Source organism: Canis aureus, chromosome 29 (assembly GCF_053574225.1).
Source record: "Canis aureus isolate CA01 chromosome 29, VMU_Caureus_v.1.0, whole genome shotgun sequence".
Lineage (NCBI taxonomy): Eukaryota > Metazoa > Chordata > Mammalia > Carnivora > Canidae > Canis > Canis aureus.
In genome coordinates, this window is record NC_135639.1 from 26,013,719 (window position 1) to 26,038,625 (window position 24,907).

Below are 24,907 nucleotides of genomic sequence, written 5' to 3' on the forward strand. Positions count from 1 at the left end.
GGTTCTGAATTGCATTTATCTGATGAGCGATCATGCACATGTTTTCACATCTGTTGGCCAGATGCATATCTTCTTTGGAGAAATGTCTGTTCAGGTCCTCTGCCCATTTTTTAAACAGAATATTCTCAATCTATTTTTAAAGTCAGGTTTATTGAAATATAATTTACATTCAGTAAAATTCAACTTTCTCTAGTGTACAGTTCTGTGAATTCTGACAAACGTACACGTGACAGTTAAGACCCTCTCATACTAAAAAATTTCTTTATGCCCCTTTGTAGGAAATCCCAATCCCCTCCCCTACCAGCTCCTAAACCACCACAGATCTATTCTGCCTTTTCCAGGATGCCATGGAATCATACTGTATGCATGCAGTAGTTCTCAGTCTGTAAATTGTATTTAGGAAATCAACTCTGTTAAATTCATTTTTAACCTCTAGTAGTTTCTAGTCAATTGTGTTTCCTAAGTAATGTCATTCCATCCTGCCAAAAGTTTTTTTTTCCATCCCTATATTGAAAAACAGCATGGTCCATTTCTGTGTAGATTTTTTTTTTCAGTTAAGTACAGTACTGTAAATGTATTTACTTCCTTTGCCATTTTCTTAATAACATTGTTTTTTCTCTAGCTTACTTTATTGTAAATACAGTATATAGCACATATAACATACAAAATATGTATTGACTGTTTATGTTATTGATAAGGCTTCTAGCCAATAGTAGGCTATTAGTAGTTAAGTTTTTGGGGAGTCAAAAGTTATACACAGATTTTCGACTGTGCAGGTTTGGTACCCCAACCCCCATGTTGTATAAGGGCTCACTGTATTTGTCTATCTTACTTCCTTCTGTGGTCATAATAAGTATTTCTATTTATTAGGATAGGAAGAAGATATGGATACCTAAATGGAACTAAATTTACTATGTTACACTCATTTTTCAATCTCATCTGCTAATAACAATCTTCCTTGATGTTGATTAGTTGTTAAATATTAATAGAAGGTGTTGTATTTTAATATTTTTAAAGATTTAAACCCATGAAAACAATCCTTGTTGGAATATCTTTATAGCTTAGAATATTTCCGACTATTAAGTGTGCAAAAATGCATGTTTCTATAGCTATCGGTTTCTTGGCAATTGTATAATGGTAAAAGCACTCTTGAATATTCATTTTCAAAATTCTGTCTCCTTGGGATCCCTGGGTGGCTCAGCAGTTTGGTGCCTGCCTTTGGCCCAGAGGGTGATCCTGGAGTCCCGGGATTGAATCCCACATTGGGCTCCCTGCATGGAGCCTGCTTCTCCCTCTGCCTGTGTCTCTGCCTCTCTCTCTCTATGTCTTGAATGAATGAATGAATGAATGAACCAAAATACTGCCTCCATAAAATTAGTTCCTTTAGAAAAGCCTTCACTTTCTCACTCATTATTAAAATGCTACTTTTATCTTGAAGACAAAGATTAATGGGAGTTAAGGAAAGGGCTTTACTGTTTTCTACTTGTTCACTGTACTTACTTTATTATGTTATCTTCAATTTGTGGGTTTTCACAAGAATCATTTGATAAGCCTAAAATCCACATAACCACACACAGATAAACCACAATAAAGCAAACCACCATCAACTTAAATGGAATGATTCCCAATTTTCTGTCAGGAATCTAGTGTACAGCACTGATTCTGCACCACATTGCTTGCAGCCATCATTCATTCTGATGGTCCATGCACCAACCACAGGGGTTTTGTTTTTTTTAAATTACCCTGGCTAAAGGATAGGCATGCTGAGTAAATCAGTAAGCTCTGTAGACCAAATCAGAGCTCTCATATCAAGTCATATTTTAAATATTAACAAAATAATTATCTTTCTTAAGATAAAAAATAAACATACATAGAAAATTTCATATTTGAGGTGCCTGGTGGTTCAGTCGGTTAAGCATCTACTGTCAGGTCAGGTCATGGTCCTAGGGTTCTGGGTCCTGGGACTGAGCTCCTCATTAGGCTCTGTGCTCAGCAGAGAGTCTGCTTCTTCCTCCCCCTCTGCCCCTCCCCCTGCTTGTGTTCTCTCTCTTGCTTGCTCACTCTCTCTCTCAAATAAAATCTTTAAAAAAAAAAAAAAAGAAAAAGAAAAAAAAAATTTAAAAGAAATCTTCATATCTTCTTTCCTTACCTCCAAGGACGGCCTTGTGCATACTTCCCCATATCCCACCTTGGAACTACTGGTCTGACAATTACAGAATTGTCCAGAAAGGCAGATTTTGGTTCAATACACAGACCATCTTTAAAGAAGTAGAGCTTTCCAAAATGGCCAGCATCCCTAAGTAAAGGATTGCCCAAAATTGGAAGCATTCAGGTAGGAGCCAGATGACCAGCTGGATGTTTACTTGCCAGAGATGCAGTGGCAGGGGTAAATGCATTGGATTCAATTACTTCCAAGGTCCTTTCTTTTGTACTGTGTTAAATACTAGAAAATGACAAGTAGCACCCACGTTTCTATTTATAATAAAAGTAACAGACAACAGAGAGCTAGACTAGTACTCAAAAGATCTATCATCAAACTCAATAACTTTGGGTAGTCATGTCCTGTCCCTGGCTATGTTTTAACCCCTGTAAAACATGGGGCCAGAATTCAGTCACTTTTGAGACCCCATACAGAGCTAAGATTCTGGGGTTGATTCTTTCTTCTTCACCAAATATTCTATGTTGGTTCTTTTTTTCTTTTAATTTAATTTAATTTATTTATTCATGAAAGACAGAGAGAGGGAGAGAGAAGCAGAGACACAGGCAGAGGGAGAAGCAGGCTCCATGCAGGGAGCCTGATGTGGGACTCCATCCTAGGACTCCAGGATCACACCCTGGGCCGAAGGCAGGTGCTAAACTGCTGAACCATCCAGGGACCCCCCATATGTTGGTTCTTTAGAAAGAACTCTGGAAAGAAATTTTTTTCTTTTTTTCTTAGTTTTAATTAGAAATAAAAGTTAATTTTTTCAAATGCCTTTATTACAGTGATATATGATTTCATGTTTCTTATCAATGTAATGTGTTTTGTAGTTGTTACATCAATTTTGCAATTCTGGAATTATATTAGCAATCTTCAAAAATGTTTCTCTATTCAATTTGTCTGAGATTTTATTAGGATTTTTGCATCTATGTTCATAAATAAGAATTTCCTAAATTTTCTTATGTTATTTTGCTTTTAATTTTTAAAAATGAAAGTCACAAGGGCACGTGGCTGGCCCAGTTGGTAGAGCATGTGACTCTTGACCTGGGAGATAAGTTTGAGCCCCATGTTGGGTATAGTGATTACTTAAAAAATAAAATCTTTAAAAATAATTAAATAAATATAAATAAAAATGAAAGTCATATTAATTTCAGCAAATGAACTGGGTATCTTACTATTATTTTCTATACTTTGGGAGTATATGGAAACTCTCTGATAGTTTGGAAAAGTCTCAGGAAAGCCATCACAAGCAAATGACTTTCCTTTTTTTATTCTTTATTTTTTATGTAAGCTCTAGGCCCAATGTGGGGTTCAAACTCATTGCCCCAAGATCAAGAGTTGCATGCTCTTCTGACTGAGCCAGGTAGGTGCCCCAGACATACTCTCTTTTAAATGGCAGTTTTGTAATATTCTATCTTTAAAGGAGCCACACATTTTGATACTAGCATTCAAATTTCTAGCATCAAGCTGAGAGATCATGCTTTTAAAATCTAATTGATTTATATATCTCCATTTCAATTATAAATTTACTAATGTGTACTTTTAGATTGAGCGGATACTTTACCAATTTAATTTTTAAGATTTTATTTTTAAGAAATCTCCACACCCAATGTGGAGCTTGAACTTACAACTCCAAGATCAAGAGTCACACGCTCGGGATTCCTGGGTGGTGCAGCGGTTTAGCGCCTGCCTTTGGCCCAGGGCGCGATCCTGGAGACCCGGGATCAAATCCCACGTCAGGCTCCCGGTGCATGGAGCCTGCTTCTCTCTCTGCCTGTGTCTCTGCCTCTCTCTCTCTGTGTGACTATCATAAATAAATAAAAATTTTAAAAAATAATAAAATAAATAAATAAATAAAATAAATAAGAGTCACATGCTCTACCAATTGAAAACTATCCAGGTGCTGAATACTTTTCCAATTTAATCTATAAGAACCAATTAATTATATCAAATATTTTTCAAATTCTTATCATTCATGCTCGGTTTTCTTATTCTATTGTAATTTCTTCTCTAAGTTCTAGCCACAAACTCCTTAAAAAAAGAAAACATTTCCACCCTTTTCCCTAATATGGAGATTTATTTTTTTTAAGGGTTTTTCTTTTTCTTTTTTTAATTTTTATTTATTTATGTATGATAGTCACAGAGAGAGAGAGAGGCAGAGACACAGGCAGAGGGAGAAGCAGGCTCCATGCACCGGGAGCCCGATGTGGGATTCGATTCCGGGTCTCCAGGATCGCGCCCTGGGCCAAAAGCAGGCGCTAAACCGCTGCGCCACCCAGGGATCCCCCTAATATGGAGATTTAAAGCACGATTTTTTTCCTTTATATTACTACTTAGGTTCTATCACATTAACTTTCTTGCATAGAATTTGAATTTTCATGGGATGCCTGGGTGGCTCAGCAGTTTGGTGCCTGCCTTTGACCCAGGGCGTTGTCCTAGGGTCCCGGGGTCCCGGGATCGAGTCCCACATAGGGCTCCCTGCATGGGGCCTGCTTCTCCCTCTGCTTGTGTCTCTGCCCCTCGCTCTCTCTCTGTGTCTCTCATGAATAAATAAAATCTTAAAAAAAAAAATCTGAATTTTCACTATTTTAAAAATATTATCTTTCAACATATTCTCTACAACCCAGATGTTATTTAAAGAAGTATTTTTAGTTTTCATATGTTTGATCACCATTTAATTCTACCTAACCCATTATTTCTACAAGAGACATACTATCAAATTATGTATACAATTCTGACTGTTGATACTTTTTTGGCTACTTTTCTTTCACGGATTTTGGCATTATGTTCTTTAACTAAATTTGGGGATCCCGGGTGGCTCAGCGGTTTAGTGCCTGCCTTTGGCCTAGGGCGTGATCCTGGAGTCCCGGGATCAAGCCCCATGTTGGGCTCCCTGCATGGAGCGTGCTTCTCCCTCTGCCTGTGTCTCTGCCTCTCTCTCTCTCTCTCTCTCTGTGTGTGTCTCTCATGAATAAATAAATAAATAATCTTTAAAAAAATAAAAAAAAATGACTAAATTCAGTACTACTAGGTTTTGTTATTTATTGTAAATTTTACACATACCATTAAAATTTTGATGATGAGTTTTTTTATCAAGTATAATGTAAGCAATCATTGCTTCTTTAATATTTATTCCATCATGATAAGGAAAACTTAGACCATACCTTTACTTTAATTTTTAATTTTTTACAAATGTCATGTTAGGTATTTCTTTGCATCTTGGATACTTGGATGATTAAACTTTGCTTTGCTTTCTAAACTGATGATCCTTTTAAGATTTTCTAAGCAGATAATCCTACCATATGATAATAATTTTATCTCCTTGTTGCTCATAATAGCTATACTTATTTTTAATTTCTGCACTAGACATGGCCTCCAGCAAAATGCTGAATAGCAACAGTGATAGTAACATCCTGCAATAATGCCAAATGTTTTACTCCTAATATGACATTTGCTGTCAATTTGTGACCCTTCTTTTAGAAGGTGAATTAAGTCCACTTACATTTAATAATTGTGATGAGTGTTATAGAATGAATGCATAACTAAATTCCTTCACACTTAGTTTTTTTCTTTTACCTTAAGTTAATGTGTATAGGTATAATGAGGGATAAATACAACCTAATATAATTAGTCAACTTGATGATATACAATATGAATTAAATTTGACTCTTACTTGCTTTTTCTTTTTCACTGAAAACACCACCATTTTCTTATGTCAGCTTTCTCCTAATTCCTTAGTGAAGTAAGAAATGAACTAGAACACGACATGGTCCCATTTAAAATTCAAAGACAGGATCCCTGGGTGGCGCAGCGGTTTAGCGCCTGCCTTTGACCCAGGGCGCGATCCTGGAGACCCGGGATCGAATCCCACGTCAGGCTCCCGGTGCATGGAGCCTGCTTCTCTCTCTGCCTGTGTCTCTGCCTCTCTCTCTCTGTGTCTATCATGAATAAATAAATAAAATCTTAAAAAAAATAAAAATAAAAAAATAAAATAAAATAAAATAAAATTCAAAGACATTCAAAGAAATGCCTTTTAGCAAGATGAATTAAATGAACATGGGCAAATATCTAAAAACAGAAGGCTTTCACCATGGCACAACCCTACACTGCCTTTGCATTTGGCAGTAATGTTCTACAAGTGAATCTGCTGATGATTAGCAAAATTACAAAATGAACCCAAGGCCAATTAATCTAGAGTCACAAAAAAGAAATGCAGGTCAAGGCAGGAGTTTGCAGCTGGCCAGATATGGTACCATTTGCCTAATTTTCAATTGGGAATTTGCTACAGTGAATAAAATAAATATCTCCTCTGAGTTAATAAAAAATAACAGATATTACCTATCACCATTCTGTAACCATGAGACTTCCTGAACATATATATGATCAAAAGAAGTCTTTAAAAAGAATATTAAGGGGACCCCTGGGTGGCTCAGTGGTTTGGTGCCTGCCTTTGGCTCAGGCCGTGATCCTGGAGACCGGGGATCGAATCTCACATTGGGCTCCCTGCATGGAGCCTGCTTCTCCCTCTGCCTCTCTCTCTCTGTCTTTTATGAATAAATAAATAAAATCTTTAAAAAATAAAATAAAATAAAATAAAAAGAATATTAATCATTCCTATGTTTTCACAGTAGAAGCCTGATTTTTGAATTTAAAATATTATTCAGCATTTGCTTAAGAATCACATTTAGATGACATAGTTTTTCACATATAAAAGTTCTGTGGGAAAAACTAAGATCTTTTTTATTTTGCTTTAACATAAAACTAAACAGAGCAATTAAAAAATTCAGTAAGAGCATGGGTTAGTCTGCTTTAAGAGTACTTCCAAAATTCAACCACCCAGCTTCTCTTCAGAGGAAACTGTAGACCATCACAAATCTTTTCTAACTTAACTTTTGGAGAAGAAAATGGAAAATGTAAACCCACAGGACAGTAATTGAATAAAATATTTCCTTCTCAGTGTCAGGCAAAGAAGTGCTTTTCCTGCTTACAAGCCATTCTATTTCAACAGATGATTCAACTGGTCCTGTAGATCAGAAGACTGCTCAACACTAAAAATTAGAACAGAGAAGAAATTTATCTGGAATGAGCAATAAAGACCTCTCTTTGTACAATTTGTACTTTAATGCATACATACTGCTGAAGCTAAATCAAAATTTATATTGGTCCACTACAGTCCCAGAAGTTTAAACTATGAAAAAAAGGTTTGTAAAGCCAATTAGTGTAACCAATGTTGTAAGGGACAGATTTAATCCACTCAAAAAAACCCCAATATTGCTCAATGACTTTATTAGCACCTTTACTTAATAAATATTACCAGTGTAGAAAGTTTTCTATCCCTTAAGGTTGGCTTCTACACCCTGTAATTTTTAGAAAACCTTTACTAACAATGAACTGACTTACTGCATACCTTTGAAATATACAGTTGACCTTGAATAATGTGGGAGTTACAGGCGCTGTTGCCCCACACAGTCAAAATCTATGTATAACCTGACTCCTCCAAATCTTAACTACTAAGCGCTTACTGTTGACCAGAAGCCTAACTGATAACATAAACAGCCAATTAACACATATTTTGTGTTATATAAATTATAGGCTACACTCTTATAATAAAGTAAGCTAGAGAAAAAATGTTATTAAGAAAACTATAAGTAGAAGAAAAAAAAGGAAAAAAGAAAACTATAAGGAAGAAAAAATAAACATTTACAATACTGTATCGGATTTATTAAAAAAAAAATCTGTGTGTTAAGTGGAACTGTGTAGCTCAAACTTGTATTGTTCAAGGGTCAACTGTACTGTTTTCTTTATATCCCAAATGAGCCAACCCAGAACACATGACAGTTTAAGGCCATGTGTCAACCAGAGTTTCACATTGATCCTAGGCCCAGAAGTACAATTCCCTGCAGTTGATCCCCCCGACTCCCCCATCTTTGGGGTTACTTACTTCTTCTGAATAGCTTCTTGCCTAAATCAGAAAAGGAAAGAGGAAAACAAACATTAAAAAATCTAAGAAAACTAGTTCAACTTATGGCGAGGTATTTGAAATAGGCAGAATGAATTTCTAGCTTATGTCACGATCTATATTTCTGTCCATTCTAGCTTAAGACTATGCTCTTGAAGCTCTGTTCACTGAGTGAAGAGTTGCTAAAAAGATGGATTCTAAGCCTGAAGAGGTAATGGCCCTCTATCAGACTGAGGGAGGTGGTGCCACTTACTATATGTATGGCTCACATTCAGTCCAGGTATGTGTAGCCTAATGGTCACACACCTGATATACACACACACCAAGAATGAACATTGAGCTGTTTAAAAATTTTTTTTTTTTTTTTTTTTTTTAGATTTTGTATTTATTCATAGAAACAGAGAGAGAGAGAGAGAGAGGCAGAGACACAGGCAGAGGGAGAAGCAGGAATCATACAGAGAGCCTGATGTGGGACTCGATCCAGGGTCTCCAGGATCACGCCCTGGGCTGCAGGCGGCGCTAAACCGCTGCGCCACTGGGGCTGCCCGAGCTGTTTAAATGTTAAGAGTTAAATTCTCAATCATACATTTCTAATAGGTACCTAAGTAATATCAACTATATAAAATATAAAGCAAAATGAAATACAATGAAAAGCTAATTAAAATTTATCCAAGGGTGTCTGGATGGCTCAGTGGTTGAGCATCTGCCTTTGGCTTAAGTTATGATCCCAGAGTCCCAAGGGTAGAGTCTTGCATCAGGCTCCCCCCGGGGGAGCCTGCCTCTCCTTCTGCCTCTCTGTGTCTCTTATGAATAAATAAATAAAATCTTAATAAAAAAAAAAGTTATCCAAAATTGTAACAGAGAGAGTTCTCTAGATTTCAAAATCTCCTGGATGATTTACATGTAGGGCTGGCTTAAATGAGGGACTACAGGATACAGGCCACAGCTACACTTGATTTCCTAGTGCAAGCACAGACTCCCCAGGAGAGACCCTGGGCACAGGTAGTCAACAGATACTGATTGTCTACTAGAAGCATGATCCTGGCATGGGCCCTGTCCTCTTGGGGTTTAGAGTCTCTCTCTCTGAGGAGCCCCCAGATGAATATAGAGAGACTCACAAAAGGCAGTCTCTGCTCTTGATCTCATCCCATACTCTGGCTTCTTCTGCAGTCGCAGCCATCTTTTCCAGAAGGAGCTCATTCTTAACTAACCCCATCTCTACTCCCAACTCCTGCTTTTATAGGAAAATGTGCTGAAGCACAAAGGCAGGTGGGGTGGGGGATGTCAGTCTGTGGAAGGTGACTTTGCAACAAGCCAGCACTGGAGAGGGCATACTCACTGGTATTGAAGGTGCGTTGTTATTATTGCCATTTTCCTTAAACTCTGCATTAAAAAAAAAAGAACAAAACAAAAAAACAGACAGAGAACATTCCACTTTCTTGTAGCCACACCAATTATGTAGATAAAACCCAAATCATAAAAGAAATTGTTTCTTACATCTTCTGAGTGCAAGATGGCATCTTCCTGCAGGACCATGTTTCGAGCCGCCTGACCTAGCAGCTGGAAGACAAAAATAAAGTGGTAATGATCAAAATCTGCAAACTTCCTGTCATCTTCTCTTGCAGCTGTTATACCACCGCCCTCTCTCCTCCCCTCCCCCCATACAACTACAAATGCTCCAAATGTAACAGAGGATAATTTCCCATTTGTTCACGTTGAAAATCCAAATTCAGGGTCACTCTGGCAGTCCTGGCCTGGGCTCACCACCCGTTCCAAAGGCTACTGCTTAAGAAATCAAAGGCTCCCTGTGTAGCTTACGAGCCAAGAGCTGAAAGGAGAAGTCTGCAAAGAAAACTTTGGCTGCACAGGCCCAGTGAGAACTCTTGGTTTTTAAAAGGCAAATCTGACATTTGGGGTGGTTTGAAAGGGATGAGGGAGCAGGAACTAGGCCAGGGCTAAAAAGGAGAGCAGGAATATAGCTGTTTAGAAATGGAATGAGAGAGGGACACCTGGGTGGCTCAGCGGTTGAGCGTCTGCCTTTGGCTCAGGGCGTGATCTCGGAGTCCTGCAATCGAGTCCCACATCAGGCTTCTGGCATGGAGCCTGCTTCTCCCTCTGCCTGTGTCTCTGCCTCTCTCTCTGTGTGCCTCTCATGAATAAATAAATAAAATATTTTTTAAATAAATAAATAAACAAAAACAATCAGGAAAAAAAAAAAAAAAGAAGAAGAAATGGGAATGGAATGAGAGAGACACACAGAGTACAAAGAGGCCTGGGAAGAAGCTCGGGGTTGAAATGGGAAAGCACCACAGGAAGGATGGCCGGATGGGGCAGGGTAGGATACAAAGAGAAAATGTAACTGTACTTAGGGCAGTGAGCAAAGCTCCACCCACGTTGAGAATTGTGAATCACTGTGCTGTACACTTGAAACTAATATAACATTGTATGTCAACTATATTTCAATTTAAAAAGAAAGACAAAAAGGAGAAATGTGGAAGCAGATTTTGATGAGTTCTGATAGCTGATAGAGGGGCCACAAGACCAAGAGACAAAAGCTGAGCTCCGATTCAGATGGCTGGCCTGTAGCCACAGAGATGTGACTCAGGGCTGTGAGGCAAGGGGAGATGGACAGAAGTCTGTGGCCTACTGTCATACTCTGCTCCAGCAGACATGAAGTCCAACCCCATAAGGGGAGCTGCTGCTATGTACATCCTACCTACCGTCCCTGTTCCCTTGGGCCAGAGAGATTCCAATGAAGAGGGGACCGATGACCTAAAATTCACCAGGAATACCAGCATTGCTATGGTCTCCAGATAGTCTTTTTACTAATTTTCTTTCTTTCTTTTTTTTTTTTTAAAGATTTTATTTATTTATTTATGAGAAACAGAGAGAGAGAGGGGTAGAGACACAGGCAGAGGGAGAAGCAGGCTCCATGCAGGGAGCCTGACGTGGGACTCGATCCCAGGTCTCCAGGATCACTCCCTGGGCTGCAGGCAGCTATAAACCGCTGTGCCACCAGGGCTGCCCTCTTTTTACTAATTTTCAAGTTTTAAAATTAATAAACCTATATGTGCTTCTAAATCGAAACAGTAAAATAAGACCTTCGATCCCTGTCCCTTTCCCTACCCATTCTCCTTCCCCTATGCATAAATATTTTTTTAGAGGTGCCTGGTTGGCTCAGGTAGTAGAGCACGTGTGACTCTTGATCTCAGGGTCATGAGTTCAAGCCCCACGTTGGGCATGGAGCCTACTTAGCTAAATAAATAAATAAAAATTAAAAATATACATATACTACCTATGTACATATAATAATGGGATATATATATATATATATATATATATATATATATATACATATACACACACACACACACACACACACAGGGTTCATCTTTCCATTGCTTCTTTCTAAAAGTGGACATACATATATACCTGTACCCCTCCTTACTTAAAATGTAACTACTATCTGCACTCTTCCACACAGTGCTATTTTCACTTGACAAGATTGGCTAAAATAGATGTGCAGTAATTTATACTGAATCTGCGCATTGCTCTTTTATGGCTGCTGAGCACTCTGCTGTATACATGCCCCCTTAAGATTATTCAACCAGTTGTCTTGTAGACTTTGGGACTATTTCTAGTCTTTGCTATTATAAGTAGTGCTACAAAAAAATATCTTATATATCTATGTGTCTTTTTGCTAGTGTATCTTTGGGATAGATTCATAGAATTATGACTGTGATTTCTGGATGAGGGGATTTTAGTTTTGCTACATATTGCCAAATTCCCCTCCACTGGGGTTACACCATTTCACACTCCTGTCCACAATGTATTAGAGTGCCTCTGGCCACTTTTAAGTGGCCAACTCCAAAGTCCTATAGATGGGAGATGGTGACAGACAAACTGATGACAGAAAGAAAAGGTTCTCACAGAAATTTCCTCATGCATTGAGTCGGTCAGTCAACAAATATTTATTATTAAGTGCTTATAATATGCTAGGGAGAAACATAGCCCCTGTCCTCACAGGGCTCACAATTTGGGGACACAGGCACTACCTTATGGTAACAGCTGATGGGGAAGCACCAGATGACTGGGCAGCACAGGGTAGGGGGGGTGGGATGTGACCCATTACAGGGATGGGTGTTCAGGGAGGGCTTCCTAAAAGAAGTGACGTCTAAGCAGAGACCTAAAAGTCGAGCACAATCAGATTTACTGTTTTAGAAGCGTGGCAAGCAGAATGGACTGAAGCAGGGACTGAAGTCAGAGACTGGTTTGGGAGAACACTGCCATAGTCTAGGCAAGCAGTGAAAGTGGCCTGAGCCACAGGAGTGGCAGTTGAAAGGCAGGCGGCCAGGGTGGGGGAGGTGATCATTTCGAAGATAGACTCAAGGAGACTCATGATTCCTGGACTCGTGATTGCTGTTGCAATGCAGGGCCAAGGCCCTTTCTTTGATGAAAGATGTCTTCATTGGCATTCTGCATCATTTTCTTGCATAAACCAACCACGCACATCACATATCATTTAAGATGTCCGGTTTGGGTTCCTTTAAAGTGGAACAACATCTTGAGTATTTCCCCCTAGGCTTTTACCATTGACTTGCTCACTTGAGTTGCTATTAAGCAACTCAATAGCAATCTTAGCTACTCATCTTCAACAAGTATTATTACTAAGTTGCTATTTGTTAGCTCTTCATCTTCAAGATCTTTCCAACATAGTTTTCATAGCAATTCCAATTCCCTTTTTGTTTTCATTCTGGTTCATCATTTTCCATATTATTGCATTAAATAATGCAGTTACAGTAGCAAGCATAAACACAGGCTTAAGATAACAGACAAAGGACCCTAAAAAAACACACACACACACACCCCACAATGGACCCTTTACTCAGCACAACTCGACTGGAGGAGTAGAGGTGCAGGCGTACACAGGAGGAGCGTGGGGATCACACATGTGGGCACCGGCTGGCATGTTCTTCCCCACTTGGTACTCCAGCCATACTGGCCTCCTCGCACACCCTGCACACACTCCCATTTCAAGACATTTACATTACATTTGCCATTTCTTCAATTTGGAACGCTCTGCCTCATGTGACTGATTCCCTCACTTCATTCAAGTGTCTACTCCAATGTCTCCTCCTTTAGGGAGCCCTTCCCCAACCACCCTGTCTCAGGAAAACCCTTTCATCACTCTCTACTCTCAGCTTTGTTTTTTCTTCATGATATTTATTACCACCTGTTTGTTTCATTTATTTGTCTGTCTCTTCACTAAATGTAAGCTTCCTAAGTACAGGGACTAGTTTTGTGTATCATTCTCTACCTTACACCTGGAATAGTTCATGGCACATAGCAGACAATATTTGTTAAGTGAATGCTGTGGAAGGAGAGCTTTACACGTGGAAATTGTGTAATTGTCAGCTAATCAAACAAAACAGTCACATGGAGACTGCTGAAAAGAGAAACAATGTTCTATGTAAGAAGGATTGAAATAGAAAATTAGGCTCCATGTCCACAATGAGACCAAGAGTTTCCTTTCCCTCAGGACCAACAACAGGGAGGTGCCCTGTGGCTTTGGGACAATTTGGGCCACACCAAAACCAAATCAAAAAGGTAGAGAAGAAAGTCTAAGGAATATAAAGAATGTGTACTCCCCTGGAGAAGACAGTTGCCACTAGATCCCCAAAAACCATAAACAGAAGTTGTTAAGTGAAAATAAACTGTAAATACTTGAGACATTTTTTTCTCTAGGAGACTCAGGTTACAGCTCAGGACACCATCAAGAAAACAAAAACAAAACTCACAGAATGGGAGAAAATATGTACAAACAATATCCGATAAGGGATAAACATTCAGAATATATGAAGAACTACAACTCAATAACAGAAAGTCCAATTTAGAAATGGACAATGATTTTCATAGACATTTCTCCAAAGATATACAAATGGCCAGTAAGAACGAACAATGCTCAACATCACTAGTCTTTGGGGAAATGCAAATCAAAACCACTGGGGGATACTAGTTTATACCTCTCAGGATGGCTATGATTAAAAATGGAAAATGACAAATGTATCTGGAACGCTGATGCATTGGTAACAATGGAAAATAGTACACCTATTGTGCTAAACAATATGGGGATTCCTCAAAAAGTTATATGACCCAGCAATTGCAATTGCAACTCAGCAATTACCCCAAATAATTGGAAGTAGGGTCTCAAATAGGTATTTATATACCAATGTTTACTGCAGCATATTCACAAAGCCAAAAGGTGGAAACAATCACCAAATGAATGAATAAATAAAACGTGGTATATACATAAAATGGAATATTATTCAATCCTAAAGATTAATATAATACTGGTATGTGCTACAAAAAAAAACAAAGACAAAAAAAGAAAAGCAACAAGACACTCCAAATAATCTATACTTTAGTAAAGGAAATGGCAAAAATACATAACTACAGAAAAAGTCAATATAATAAGATACCTAATAAAAAGATAAATCAGAGAACTGAGAGATGATGTGTGAACCTCAGAACGCTGGAATTATTTCAGTTTAACTCAATTCATACCATTTACTGAACACCCAATCTAACTCTACTATAGAAGAACCTCATGTGAAAAATACACAAGGAGGAACAGAAAGGAGCAAGTAACATTAGGGCAGTCAATGGTAACGCCACAGCTTTGTGGCCACTTAACCAGCTAATATCACATGAGAGGTGATGTCCAAGATTATGAGCCTAGAACCAGTCTGTCTAAATTTGAATCCTAGTTCTATCCCTTCCTAGCTATGTTGTAACCTTGGACAAATTCCTTTTTGTATCTTCTATATAAGAAAAGCATCTCCTCTATTAGTGAGTATAAAGATTAAGCTACATAAAACACAGTAGAGTTCAGCACATAGTAGATGCTCAAAAAAGAAGATGGATGTTCAATACATACTGGTGGTTAACTATGAACACTATATACATATTTTTTAAATTTATGTATCCATACCTTGTTTCTCCTCCAGAAACACTGAAGGCAATTTATACCAAATTACGTGCATGTGTGTGTACACATATATACACATTTTTTCTTAAACAGCAACAGAATCTAAAAGTCATTAAAAGGAGAAGGAAGTAAATGTGTCTATTACTAAAACTGATCAAAGAACTTCCGTGCAACCAAGGCAAAATGTAAGACACTTGCATTGTATAATTCTTATTTGGTAAAGGCAACATAACAATTCCTCAGAGATAGAGAGACTGTCCTCTGATACTGAATTCTAAAATGAACATACCACATAAGACCTCATACAAAACCTACTTGGGATCACCAAATCAGTGACTTCAGCAATAGTATTATGGTAAATAAAAAACACCTTCTTCATACAGTTATTTCTTGTAGTCATTATCAATAAAAGCTAAGGACTTAACATGAAAGGTGATTCTGTAAAGACAATCTACTGGGCCCTAAACTAATATGAATAAAGCTGCTATGAATATTCATATACAAGTCCAAAAGCTTGTAGCCATTCTGTGCTTGTTACTATAATTACATAACTTAATGAAACAATATAGAAACTGATGAAATATGAGTTAAAAGACAGTTGCTATTATTGTGAAAACTAAGGTGAAAATAACCAATACTTACTGAAGATGAGCAGCCAAGACACACTGCTATTAATTATAAGCAAGATAATGGTTAAGGTTTATAGAAGAAATTCACAAAAATCTAAAAAGCTTTGTGGTTGTTTTTTTTTTTTTTAAGATTTTATTTATTCGAGATAGAAAGGGATCAAGAGAGGACATGAGCAGGGGCAGAGGGAGAGGAAGAAACAGACTCCCTTGCAGAGCAGGGAGCCCAAGGCTGGGCTCAATCCCAGGACCTCCGTATCATGACGTGAGCTGGGAAGGCAGATGTTTAATGGAGTGAGCCACCTAGAAGCCCCTAAAAAGGCTTTGTACTCAGATTGTTTCACAGGTATATTCAAGATGTTCCACTTTAAAAAACCAAAACAGGAACTCCTAGATAATATGTTATATGTGTGGTATGTATATGTAACAAAATGAGAGGCATATTATCACTTCTCTTGGGTAAAAACCTAGAGTGTAATGGCTCCGTCATCAGAACCATTTTGTTTATCCATTCACTTGTCAATGGAAATTTGGGTTGTTTCCAGTTTGGTGCTATCATGGATATGGTGTCATGCACATATACAAATCTTTTTGTGGACATATATTTTCATTTCTTGTGGGTGAATATCCAAGAGTACAATACTTTTTTTGGAGACACTGTACATATATAAAACTTTCTGGTGTGAAAAAGCCATCATATAACTCCATTCGTGGAACCAGCTAAAGGATGAAGGGGAAGTCAGGGCAAAGGAGAAAGCTAATCAATGAAACAGAAAACCAAGAATGTGGCCAGAAAGACAAATCAGAAAAGAACAAATCCACAGACGATGCACAGAAGTGTGGAAGGAATCTGGGATGTTGAGGGCAAAACCATGCGGAATTTCAGGGCTAAAAATGGATAGATCTTCACTAGAAGACAACCCCATGAAACAAATGAGGAACTGGCCAGGACCACTGTCTTATCCGCTGCTCCCAGGCAATCTCCGCCTTAAAGCACAGATTCCCACCGTTTTTTTTCTCTTCCTACATCGCTAATGCCCGAGAGACTACACATCCCAGAATGCAACACGCGCCCTTAGCGGAAGAGCTCTGCTATCTGGGAGCGGTTCACAGCCTACAATTCCCAGGAGGTAATGCGATCTCCTTCCCACTGCTAGGGAAGACTTGGGCCCGGGGTACCCGGCCGGAATGTCCACTCCCAGCTCACCTCAGAGCTCCGGGAGCCTTTCAGCACCTGCTTGGTGAGCGCGATCACATCCGTCCCACAGGTGTTCACCTTCTCTGTGAGGAGCCCCTTCACGGATTGACCGAATCGCGCTTGCGAATCTGGTGTCCCAGTCGCCATCACCTCAACTAGTGAACGCCTCAGCCTGGACAACGGCGAGTCGCTGGGGCCAAAAGGCATCAAAGCGGAAGGAAGCGAAGTGGCGTCTCTTCCACCGTGGGAAAAGGAAGGGACGCATGCGCCCAGCGGAGGTTGACTTTACCTAACTTTAAATTAAAATAAAATATTCAGGTGGTATCCTGAGGAAGATGGGGGCCCCAGGCGGACATCTCTGGAGGGAACTGAAGACAATTTCAGTAAATCTATGGGTTAGAATCAGAAGGGCCTGGAATACAGTCCTACTTCTGCATTTAGTCATGTGACTGCAAATTACTCAAGCTTTGAGTCTTGTGTTCATCAGTAAGAAAACAATGTTCAAGTCTCCAAAGGGTTATGAGCATGAATTAAAGTAATTCAGTTCAATTTTAATAAAATTTCATGAGGCAAACATCAAACTGTGCTAGACTGAGGGTAGAGAAAGAGAAGAGATACAGTCTTTTGTCTCTAGGAGCTCCCAGGCCATGTAATGAGCCACGTAAACAGCTCATAAATGGAGGCAGTGCTCAACATCACTAGTAATTTTTTATGATAAATGATCGCTTTGTTCTATTAAAAGCAAACTGTCACTTTGGAAATGAATTAATATCTGAAATGTTTCATGTAGCTCTATTTCTTTTTTAGCTAACACATAAGAGATGAGAATGGTGTCATGTTGCAAATTTTGTTCAAAATCACCTGTATTCAGTGATGAAATTTTGGAATTATAGGTGAGGTTTGGTGGGGTGAGGTCCGGAGCCGATGACCAAGAAAGAATTCTTGAGACGTCTTTGGTGCAAAATGGTGGTTTTATTAAAGAACAGGGACCGGACCCGTGGGCAGGAGGAGCTGCTGCCCTGAAGCCTGTGAGGGGTTGCTGATTATATACCCGGGAGTTGGGAGGGGTTTGAGGATAGTGTACTCTCTAAGGAATTTTGGAAGCAAGGTTTCCAGGACCTTGAGGGAGCTAGCTATTGTTAGGAAAATGTCACTTATTACCGTCTAATAAAACCTGAGTCATGAGATTCTTCAGATGTGTATTGGTGGGCCATGTTCTTGGAGGATGATTGCCATGTTCTTGGAGGATGATTGCCAACACATATCTTGGGGGTTTAGAGATAAAGGGAAATTTCTAAAGGAATTTTTATGTTAAAGTAGGCTAATAGGATCCTGCAGGTTGAGCTACTTTTGCCCTTAGCAAAGTATTAACATGGAGGCAGTTGAGTCTGTAGAGGAATGTCACTCTCCCTGTTTCAAGGACTTGTCAATGTGCTTTGTCCTCAGCCAGTCCTCTGTTCCCTCATCATTCAGTATCATTACTTTCTCCTCCAAGAGTATAGATTCATGTCTCTGTTGATTCTTTATCAGTTTTATTAAGGTACGATTTATGTGCAATAACTATGTTCTTTCAAAGTGTAGAGTTTGATTAGTGGGACAGATGTACACATCTGTGAACCACCACAATTAAGATATAGAACATTTTTATCACCCCCAGAGGTATCCAGATGTCTCTTTGCGGTCCATCTGTCCCTCACTCTAGGCAACAACTGATCTGCTTTCTAGCACTATAAGCTAATTTGCATTTCTAGAATGCTATGTAATTGGAATAATATAGGAAGTATGGGGATCCCTGGGTGGCGCAGCGGTTTAGCGCCTGCCTTTGGCTCAGGGCACGATCCTGGAGTCCTGGGATCGAGTCCCACGTCGGGCTCCCGGCATGAAGCCTGCTTCTCCCTCCTCCTGTGTCTCTGCCTCTCTCTCTCTCTCTCTCTCTCTCTCTATCATGAATAAATAAATAAATAAATAAATCTTTTAAAAATATATAGGAAGTATTACCTTTGTCTAGCTTCTTTCAGCATGATTTTGAGAGTTATCCACACTGTAGTGTGTATCACTAGTCTATTCCTTTTTATTGCTGAGTAATACTCCATCGTTTGAATATGTCTCATTTTGTTTATCCATTCACATGGAAATGGATATTTGGGTTGTTTCCATCTGGGTGCTGTTATAAATAAAGCTGCTGTGGCATTCAGATACAAGTCCCTCTGGATTGTTTTCGTTTATCTTGGATAATATCTAGGAGTAGAATGGCTGGGTCATATAAGTATTTAACTTTTCAAGGCACTGCCAGGGCATCTGGGTAGCTCAGTGGGTTGGGCCTCTGACTCTTGGTTTCCACTCAGGTAGTGATCTTGGAATCTTGGGATTAAGCCCTGTGTTAGGCTCTGAGCTCAGCTGGAGATTCTCTCCCTCTCCCTCTGCCCCTCTCTCTGCTCTCTTTCTCAATAAATAAATATATCTTTAAAAAAAAAAACTGCCAGGGTGCGTGGGTGGCTCAGTTGAGTGTCTCTTTTCAGCTCAGGTCATGATCCCAGGGTCCTGGGATCAAGCCCCATGTTGGGCTCCCTGCACTGCGAGAAGTCTGCTTCTTCCATTCCCTCTCCCTCTCCCTCTGCTCATACTCACTCTCTCTCTCTCAAATAAATAAATGAAATCTTAAAAAAAAAAAAAAAAACAATCTGCCAAACCATTTCCCAAAGTTTTTACCATTTTATGTTCCCAGTACCAGCGTGGGAGATTCCAGTTGCTCCACAACCACAAATTTAGGAAAAGATTGTTATGTAACCATGGTAACATACCATGTTACATACCTGTGGTAGACAGACTGGCCACTGACAGGTAGCTTCCATGATCCCCATCCCATGGTGTTCATGTGCTTGTGTGATCCCCTTCTTATACATGTGGGCAGGACCTGTGGCTTGTTTCTAACCAATAGAATATGCACAAGGAATGAGAGATACATGATTGTGTATACATGATTATGTAATTGCAAATACTGTTAGAACCATCTTGCTGGGGCAGCCCAGGTGGCTCAGCGGTTTAGCGCCTCCTTCAGCCCCGGACCTGATCCTGGAGGCCCAGGATCAAGTTCCACGTCAGGCTCCCTGCATGGAGCCTGCTTCTCCCTCTGCCTGTGTCTTTGCCTCTCTCCCTCTCTCTGTTTCTCATGAATAAATAAAATATTTTTAAAAATCATCTTGCTGAAGTCTCCCCCTTGCTGGCTGCGAGGAAGCAAGTGACCATGTTGGAGAACTCCATGTGGCAAGGAACTGCATCTAGTCACTGAGAAATGAGCCTCCAGCTGACAGCCAGCAAAAAAATGAAACACTCAAGCAAACAACCTAAAGGAACTGAATGCTACTAACAACCAGCCAAATGGGGAAATAAATCCTTACCCAGTTGTGAGCCTCCAGATGAGAACCCAGCGCTGGTTCACACCTTGATTGCAACCTTGTGAGACACTAAGTAGATGACCCACAAAAGTTGTACTTGGATTCCTGACTCACAGGGATTACAAGATAATAAATGTGTGTTGTTTTAAGCCACTGTTTGTGGTAATATTGCTGTACAGAATAGAAAACTAATACCCCCCAGAACGTGTTTGAAATCTGTTCAATCAGTTAATGACAACTCACCTCAGTGAAACCCTTCTGCAGATTAAGCAATCGGGGTCATTTCTGAAAGTTAGTCATCCATAAACCAATTCATGACAATAATTACCCCTCAGGGTGCCAATCAATGAACAGTAGTTTCACCCAAGTAACACTTCTTTTTTTTTAATTTTTTAATTATTTTTATTATTTTATTTTTATTATTTATTCATGAGAGATAGAGGGAGAGAGAGAGGCAGAGACACAGGCAGAGGGAGAAACAGGCTCCATGCAGGAAGCAGGACATGGGCCTCGATCCCGGGACCCCAGGATCACACCCTGGACTGAAGGTGGCGCTAAACCACTGAGCCACCAGGGCTGCCCCCCAACTAACACTTCTATAGATAATATCAATTTTCTAATGTCCATCAATCCCTGAAGTCCATGCTTCCCCAAAACTCTATTAGGATCAACAGTCTACTCTGCTTAGAGAGACTGACTGATCTCCTTTATAATAATAAGGAAATTCAGTTTTGTCTATTTCATATATTGAGCTATAGTCTAATCATCTTTTGACAGTTCTAGAGGCTCTACCAAGATCATTTTGAAGACCCTCATATGGCAGCATTCCAGGGACCCTCAGATCAACAAGGTGAACTTCCCTGGATCTTTGAATCTAGTGGTTAGACCTTGGGTCCATCTGGAGATGTACCATTTAGTTAGGAAATCTAGGTCTTTGTATAAGGTTATTAGACCTTTTGTTTGGTGGTATATTGTTTGATAAATATTTTTACCATGAATATGATCATTCTGTTGCATGCTTTGCTTTTGCTGTTGTTGTTTATCTCTGTGTACAAAGCTATGTCACAAGGGATTTTGCTTTTGCCAGGATTATCTTGTTTCTTTTGAATGTATAAAGGGAGTATTTCACAGAGTATGGATGGAATCACAGGCACAGTAGTCTCAAACCCAATCTAAGCTGGCCTTTGAGGGTTAATGGTTGAGGTCTATTAGACTGGATACTGGCTGGTATTATCACATCCCTTTTGCTAACTGAAACCACCCAATCTTTTTCCACTAACTGATTAACTAATTATGAATTATCATTACTTTCTGTCTCTCATATTATTAAGTAGTGATATAACTTTCTTAATCCAGAATCTCTATAATCTTTACCCAGTGAAAGATAATCCTAGATTGTGTTTTTATAATTCAAGAAGTGTCCATGGCCAGAAAAGAACACTTGGACATGCTAATACTCAATATTGATCCACTGTTATTGATTGACCTCTTGGTAAATGTAAGAAGTGACAGCATCAGGTTTGATATAGGTAGTCTAGTCACTCTTGTAAAATCCAATTCCTTACTAGTAGTCAAATTGTCTAAATAGCTAAACTGTGGCTCTTTCTAGGATATATCAAATTACTCAAATAAAAGGATAGATATGTAACATAATAGCTGGCATGCCTTTAAAAGAATTAACTTCTTTAAAATTATATTTTAAAAGTTTTTTTAAAACTTCCTCAAAAACTTTTTAAAAATAAATATCAAATGTGACTTACTTGATGCCTTGATAATACCTACAATAATTGCTGATCCTAAAGGTAGAAAGTCACAGTTTATACTATAGAAGCTATAATCCTGCAGACATACTTTAAAGATAATCATGGTAAACAGGCTGCTGTGATTAAAAGTTTGCATACAAGAACCTCATATAAGATGATAAAAATAATGACAAATTCACGGAGAAGTTAAAGGATTCAATTGTAAATATATAAAATCTAGGGGCACCTGAGTGACCCAGTCAGTTAAGCGTCCAACTCTTGATTTCTACTCAGGTCATGATCTCAGGCTCGTAGGATCAAGCTCTGTGTCAGGCTCCGTGCTGAGCGTGAAACCTCCTACAGATTCTCTCTCTCTCTCTCTCCTCCACCCACCCAGCTCACATGCACAGTCTCACTCTCTCCTTAAAAATAAATAAATAAATAAATAAATAAGTACACAAAATCTGGCCCATGAAATTCTGAAAAGAAACATGAGGAATGATTGAGTTTAAGACCTACCAAGTTAAGAGCTTTCAAAACCAGCATCATGACCTGACAGCACCAGATAAAACCTCAAGTGAACACTAGACTAAATTCTCCACGAAACACCTCATTCCAGTAGGTACAAATTGGCCATGATATAGAACACTAATTGAAATTTTTTTCTAGGGCACCTGAGTAGCTCAATGGCTCCCACGGGGAGCCTGTTTTTCCCTCTGCCTATGTCTCTGCCTCTCTCTGTGTCTCTCATGAGTACATAAAATCTTTAAAAAAAAATAATGAAGTCTCAATGTAAAAGATTGTAAAGTGAAGAATTGTAAAAAAATGGAAAAGTTATAAGGGACTGGAACCATGCCTAAAGGTGATTTTGAACATCTCCATATGAATTTTGTAAATTCACTTCTATGTGTGCCAGTGAGAGTCCATTTATCTTCTGAATGAGATGAAGCATTTCCATGTTGAAAACCACAAGTACTAAAATACTATTATACTTTGTATCTTGTACCTAACTTCTACCTATGTTTTCTACATTCCAACTGGTTGATCCAGTGATAAGATGACACATTTAACTGAAACAATTATTTATGAATTTAAATTGTGCAAGACTTGGCCTTTACTCAAGTCTTTCTAACTTCATCACTCCCCAGTCCTCTGGAGAAACACAAGATAATTTAATAGAACTGAAAAGCTGACTTGCAATAGAGACCCAAAATTGAGGTTGCAAGGTAACTTTTGGAGCAGGTAGTTTGAAGACCTCAGAAGAAGCTGAAAACCATATGGACTAGACAACTACCGCCCCAAACCCTTGGAACACAGCCCCTCCAAGTGCCACTCTCTTCATACTCCTTATTCATACTTAAAAAAAAAAAACGGATGTCAGGTTCTATCTTTATGACTGATCATGTTCCCCTTATTAGTAATAATAACGTGTCTGAGTTTAGGCTTTTCTAGAGACAATCATCATGCTAATGTTACAATTTAGTTCCCTCAACCTATTGCCTAGTACAGTTCCTTTGAAAAACAATATACCAAAAAAAAAAAAAAAGACAGACAGACAGACATCATATCAATAATGATAGCCTTGGGGATCCCTGGGTGGCGCAGTGGTTTAGCGCCTGCCTTTGGCCCAGGGTGCGATCCTGGAGACCCGGGATCGAGTCCCACGTCAGGCTCCCGGTGCATGGAGCCTGCTTCTCCCTCTGCCTATGTCTCTGCCTCTCTCTCTCTTTATCATAAATAAATAAAAATTAAAAAACAAAAAAAAAACAAAAAACAAAATAATAATGATAGCCTTCCTAAAGTCCTTACACTAGAAGAAGCACAAGGTACCACAAATACCCAGAGATGAAATACTTCAGCTCCATCAAGATTGATACATTCCTTGGATAGCTTCTGAGTTCTGTTTGGTATGTTGCAATTAGACCCTTCACTGCCAACCCAGACAGAAGGTTAAGTATTTTTTTTAATTTTTTTAAAATTTTTATTTATTTATGATAGTCAGAGAGAGAGAGAGGCAGAGACATAGGCAGAGGGAAAAGCAGGCTCCATGCACCGGGAGCCCGACGTGGGATTCGATCCCAGGTCTCCAGGATCGCGCCCTGGGCCAAGGGCAGGCACTAAACCGCTGCGCCACCCAGGGTTCCCAGGTTAAGTATTTTGTAGGGCTATTCCAAGGATATGACTCCCCCACACCCTCAATAGACTGTATTTCTTTACAGAGTCCAAAAGAATAAAACCATTTCTCGAAGAGGCTTTTCTTTCTCCCCCACTCACAATCTCCTCTATTAACAACACTTTGCATTCCTATGGTATATTTGTTACAGTTAATGAACCAATATTGATGCATTTACTATTAAATAAAGCTCATAGTTTATATTAGGGTTGACTTTTTGTGTTGTTTGGATTTTATGGGTTTTGATAGATGCAAAATATCATGTATCTACCATTACAGTATCATACAGAATAGTTTATTGCCCTAAAAATCCCCCGTACTCCACCTATTCATCCCTCCCCCCTCCCCTTGTGCCCCTGACAACTACTGATATTTTTACTGTCTCTCTAGTTTGCCTTTCTGAAAATGTCCCCTGGTTGGAATCATACAGTATGTAGCCTTTTCAAACTGGCTTCTTTAAATAAACAATGTGTGCTTAAGCTTCCCCATGTCTTTTTGTGGTTTGATAGTTCACTTATTTTTATCACTGAATAATATTCCTTTGTATGGATGTACCAAAGTTTGCTTTATCCATTAGCCTATTAATGGTTTCTTCCAGCTTTTTGTAGTTATGAATAACGTGGCTA

General features: G+C 39.1%; 1 protein-coding gene across 1 annotated transcript; it reads right to left on the minus strand.

Moving 5' to 3' along the window:
* Positions 1–131: 131 nt before the first annotated feature.
* BORCS7 (BLOC-1 related complex subunit 7) lies at positions 132–17,193 on the minus strand. Its single transcript, XM_077877811.1, has 5 exons — positions 16,981–17,193; positions 9,657–9,719; positions 9,499–9,542; positions 8,142–8,162; positions 132–7,248 (listed from the first exon to the last, which is right to left on the minus strand). The coding sequence occupies exons 1-5, from the start codon at positions 17,176–17,178 to the stop codon at positions 7,197–7,199; spliced, it is 378 nt and encodes a 125-aa protein (XP_077733937.1). The 5' UTR covers positions 17,179–17,193; the 3' UTR covers positions 132–7,196.
* Between the last annotated feature and the right edge of the window lie 7,714 nt (positions 17,194–24,907).

Coding starts and splice junctions, on each gene's coding strand:
- BORCS7 (XM_077877811.1), bottom strand. CDS start 17,178: ATGCCTTTTGGCCCCAGCGACTCGCCGTTGTCCAGGCTGAGGCGTTCA. Junction 9,720..16,980: donor AAGGCTCCCGGAGCTCTGAG/GTGAGCTGGGAG, acceptor TTTGTCTTCCAG/CTGCTAGGTCAGGCGGCTCG. Junction 9,543..9,656: donor CCATCTTGCACTCAGAAGAT/GTAAGAAACAAT, acceptor TTTTTAATGCAG/AGTTTAAGGAAAATGGCAAT.